The sequence below is a fragment of the Coloeus monedula genome (assembly GCF_965178545.1).
Source record: "Coloeus monedula genome assembly, chromosome: 23".
Taxonomy (NCBI): Eukaryota; Metazoa; Chordata; class Aves; order Passeriformes; family Corvidae; genus Coloeus; species Coloeus monedula.
Genome location: NC_138803.1, coordinates 4,459,913 through 4,464,437, shown reverse-complemented (window position 1 = coordinate 4,464,437; position 4,525 = coordinate 4,459,913). Strand labels below are relative to the sequence as shown.

The 4,525-nt window shown below is 52.6% G+C and overlaps 1 protein-coding gene across 1 annotated transcript; it reads left to right on the top strand.

Moving 5' to 3' along the window:
- Nucleotides 1-858: 858 nt before the first annotated feature.
- On the top strand, nucleotides 859-4,040 carry LOC309581419 (triggering receptor expressed on myeloid cells 2-like; the record flags this gene model as incomplete). The annotated part of the gene is made up of 4 exons (XM_082296017.1): nucleotides 859-947; nucleotides 3,015-3,356; nucleotides 3,656-3,713; nucleotides 3,827-4,040. The coding sequence occupies exons 1-4, from the start codon at nucleotides 908-910 to the stop codon at nucleotides 4,038-4,040; spliced, it is 654 nt and encodes a 217-aa protein (XP_082152143.1). The 5' UTR covers nucleotides 859-907.
- Between the last annotated feature and the right edge of the window lie 485 nt (nucleotides 4,041-4,525).

Below are 4,525 nucleotides of genomic sequence, written 5' to 3'. Positions count from 1 at the left end.
AGCCCCTCCAGCGCTGTGGCGTTGGCTGGCTCAGAATCAGTGTCCCCAGCACAGATCCTGTGTCCTTTGTGCCAGCTATGGAACAAAGGTGGGTGCTGGGCTTGTTCAAAGCACCCACAGCTTCTCCCAGTGCCCCTGCCCTGCTGTCTGTTGGATTCCAGACAAGGATCCATGCACAGGCTCTTCTTCCTCCTGAAAACCCAGGAGATGATGTCTTTGCCCTCCTTCACCCTTGGGATGCTGCCAGAGCTACCATGAGAGCCTCCCTTTCCCTTTTGGCTTTCCAGAAACTGCCCCCATGCACAGCTCCTGTAAATCATTTATTGTGGTTTATCACCATCACACTTGGAGTGCCAGGACAAGGGGAATGGCTTCCCACTGCCACTGGGATATTGGGAAGAAATTCTTCCCTGTGAGGGTGGGGAGGCCCTGGCACAGGGTGCCCAGAGAAGCTGTGGCTGCCCCATCCCTGGAAGTGTCCAAGGCCAGGTTGGATGGGGCTTGGAGCAATCTGGGATAGTGAGAGGTGTCCCTGCCCATGGCAGGGGGTGGGACTGGATGATCTTTAAGGTCCCTCCAACCTAAACCATTCTGTGATTCCATGAAATCCTGCTCCAATGGGAGCAGACACCCAGGCCTGTGGCTTCAGGCCACCACGTGCTGCTCCCTCCCAGGCTGTCTAAGCTGAGCTGTGGTTGGGACTGGGCAATGCTGATGCCTGAATTTTCAGCTCACGAGGGCAATGCCCATCCCTGGAGAATTGCTCAATGTGCAGGATGAAAAAGATGCCAAGTTCCCTGTGCTCCTTCCTTCCGGCAGAGCGGGGAGGGGGAGAGGAGCTGCCCATAGGCAGAGCCAGTGTCGCTCTGCTCCAGGCTCCTCTCCTGCCCCTTCTCTGCTCAGCTCCATGGAGAAGCTCCTGCACCTCACCTTGGTTTTCCTGTCAGGTAAGAACCGTACGTGGCTTTGGGGTTCAGGTAAAGGGTGAAGGATTGGGGCAAAGTTTGGCCTCTATGTGAAGGCTCCATCCTCAGAGTTTTCCCTTCTCCCTTTCTTTACCAAAAGGCCAGTGGTGATCCCAGTGCTCCCAGGTTTCCTCACAGGGATCGTTTTGGGTCAGAACAGGAAGCACTGATGAGAGAAGTCCTGCATGCAAGGTGGAATTGCAAAATCCTGGGTGCTTGCATTTGCAAAGGGGATTTACATAGAAGCAAATGACCACAGGCAGGGCTCAAGGGGAGGGACATGAAACCCAGCGAAGGGCACAGCTCTGCAATCCCAAGCTCCTGGGTATTTCCAGCCTGGAAAGGAATGTCCATCTGACATGGGAACCAAGGTACAGAGCCCAGCTGGGGCTCTCTGCAGCACTTTGAGAATCCCAGATCCTGTTGCAGGGAAAGGCAACAGACTCAGGCTGTGGGAGCACAGGAACCTGTCCCAAAAATTGGAATGAGTTTGGGAAAAATTCACAGTACTTTTCCGAGTAGCACCCAGGAAGGGAGGAGGAACACCAAAAGTTTATGATCTGCCAGCAGAATTGGTTCAAAAGAGGATGACACAACATTTTCCAGAGGGACATCGGGGAATCTTTCAATGATTCTGTTTGAGAAATGTTTTGCAGTGCTCTGGGAATTCTGGGGCTGAAGGACCAGAGCTGGAGGAAGGAAGGGAAAACAGGAGAAGCAGTTAAAGAGTTTTGGAGGGATTGAACAGGACTGGATTGGATATTCCATGAGGTAAACCCTGACTGGAACAACCGAGTGGAGAAACATCAGGATAAAGCTCTGTAGGTATTGGATACTTGAAGAGCACAGATCCATTTTAGGTCTTCCAGTCAAACTGAAAGAACTTCAGATTTTCTAGTTTACAATTCACTTACAATTGTTGAAATTATTGTAAGAAGTGTTATCAAAAGGCTCAGCCAGCACAAAGTCCTTACAAGAACCTATTTTTAAATTTACTTCTGTTTTATCATTACTTATGGTTTCACAGAAGCATTTGCCTGTGACTTTTCTTCACTAGAAATAGAGATTTCCACAAATACCACACTGCACTTCTCTCTGGAAGTATTAATAGCTCAGACTGTCCCCTCTGCCTCTGCCTGTCACAAAGAGGAATGGAAATTAGAAATGAGGAATCAAGACAATAAAAAAAAAAAGCAGACAAAACCCAGTTATCAACATGGTTAAAATTAGTAAGATATTAAAAGTAGGGTGGAAAAATTGTTAAACTGGATTTGCAAACCAGGGGTGGGATTCAGAAGGAACCAGTGAGCAGGATGGGTTTGGAGGTGTCACTGCGACAAATTCCAAATATCTGAGCCAAGATCTGAGCACACTGGGTTGGTCATGGGGGAAGCAGACAGGTGACACCCTACAGGCGACAGCCCCTATGGGTGACAGCTCTATAGGTGACAGTCCTACAGTGACACCCCTATGGGTGACAGCCTCATGGGCGACAGTCCTACAGGTGACATCCTATGAGGGACAGCCCTAGAGGTGACAACCCTACAGGTGACAGCCCCTATGGGTGAGAGCCCCATGAGTGACAGCCCTACAGGTGACACCCTATGAGTGACAGCCCTACAGGTGACACCCTATGAGTGACAGCCCTGCAGGTGACAGCCCTATGGGTGAGAGCCCCATGAGTAACAGCCCTACAGGTGACACCCTATGAGTGACAGTCCTACAGGTGACAGCCCTGTGGGTGACAGCCCCATAAGTAACAGTCCTACAGGTGACACCCTACGAGTGACAGCCCTAGAGGTGACAGCCCTAGAGGTGACAGCCCTACGGGTGACAGCCCCATAAGTAACAGTCCTACAGGTGACACCCTACGAGTGACAGCCCTACAGGTGACACCCTACGAGTGACAGCCCTACAGGTGACAGCCCTATGGGTGACAGCTGCCATCACTAGAAGATGAAAATGACATTCAGCACTCCTACAGTGAGGGACAGACCTGGGAGAGCCTTGGCTCACTCCTCTGTCCCTCTGTCCCTCTGTCCCTCATAGCATCCTGTGCTGCAGAGAACGTCACCGTGGTGGCCGCCATGGAGGGCGACACCATTTCTGTCAACTGCTCCTACGACCCCCGGCAGTGGTGGCGGGAGAAGAGCTGGTGCCGGCAGCTGGACGAGAGCCGGTGCCAGCACGTGGTGAGCGCCCCGACCCTGTGGCTGCCCTTCCCCAGGAACAGGAGAGGCACCACCTCCATCAGGGACAACGCCCGTGCTGGGCTCCTGACCGTCACCATGAGGCGCCTGCGGAAGGAGGACGCGGGGCTGTACCAGTGCAAAACGGATTTCCTGGGGGACACCAGGAGCCTGAGGAAGGTGCAGGTGGAAGTGCTGGCAGGTACGTCCTGGGGCTCGGAGTTGGAGAGTCTCTACTGGAATTTCATGGGTTGGTATTGGAATTTCACGGGTTCCTTTTTGGAATTTCATGGGTGTCCGCAGCTGCCAAAGGCCCGCTTGAGGCAATATCTACTTTTGTCTCACTCTAAGGAGGTTCTGTGTTTCACTTCCTCTTTTTATTCCTGACTTACACCTCATTGGTGCCCACATTGTTCCCAGTGCCCCGTCTCACCTGGGCTACCTGCCCAGCTGAACATCACCCAGAAACATCTGCAGACTAAACTGTTGTGTTTCCATCAGCAGCCAGCCTGGTGACCCACGTGCCAGAGGAGCCCAGAGCTGTGCAGAGCATCTCCAGGTGAGCCTGAAATTCCTTGGGATCTCTTGTCTTCCTAGGACTAAGGCAGCAGTACAAGTGTTTCTGTAGAGGTGGAACCATCCCCTCATGGTTGCATTTCTGGTTCCCCACAGGTCCCATCCCAAAGTGGATTTCACTGTTTTCTACATCCTCGCTGGATTCCTGGTGGCCAAGTTCGTGGTGGCTGTGCTGCTCTGTGTCATTGGCCACAGCAGGAAGAACAGGGAAAGAGGGCAGAACCCAGGCCTGGGAGAGCAGCAGGTGCTCCCGTTCCCTGCTGACCTCAGACACGGTGGAATCGGCCTCTCCTGGGAGAGCTCTGCGTGAGCCAAGCCAAAGGGAATCCATGGAAAAGGAAAATCAAGCGTTTGCCACCTGCTGTAAGAAAAGGATCGCTCCTAAACACAGGTCTGGAAGAGCCTGTCACTCTGGAGAGGGAATGTCACCATCTTCTTCATCACCTCTTCCCCCTGGCACCACATCCCCAGGCAGTTATTCCAAATATCATTGCCAGGACCATCCCATCACGGTTGGAACTGACACCCATCAACTCCCTGTCACCTCAGGGCAGAGCCAGCTGACAGATTCTGTCTTTCCAAGGTGAGGAAGAGCAGCTCCCAAAAGCTGCTTTGGACAGTGGGGATGCTTGGAGAAAATCCCTGAGGAGAGGGGTAAGGATCTGCAGGATTTATCAGGAAGGGATGTGGTCTCCTTGCAGCTCTGAGCCGGCGTCCTCCTCTCTGAAGGGACTTTGTGAACACAGGAGCTGTCTCTCTCTGTCGTTCTCCTGGTATTTCCTCTCCCATGTGATG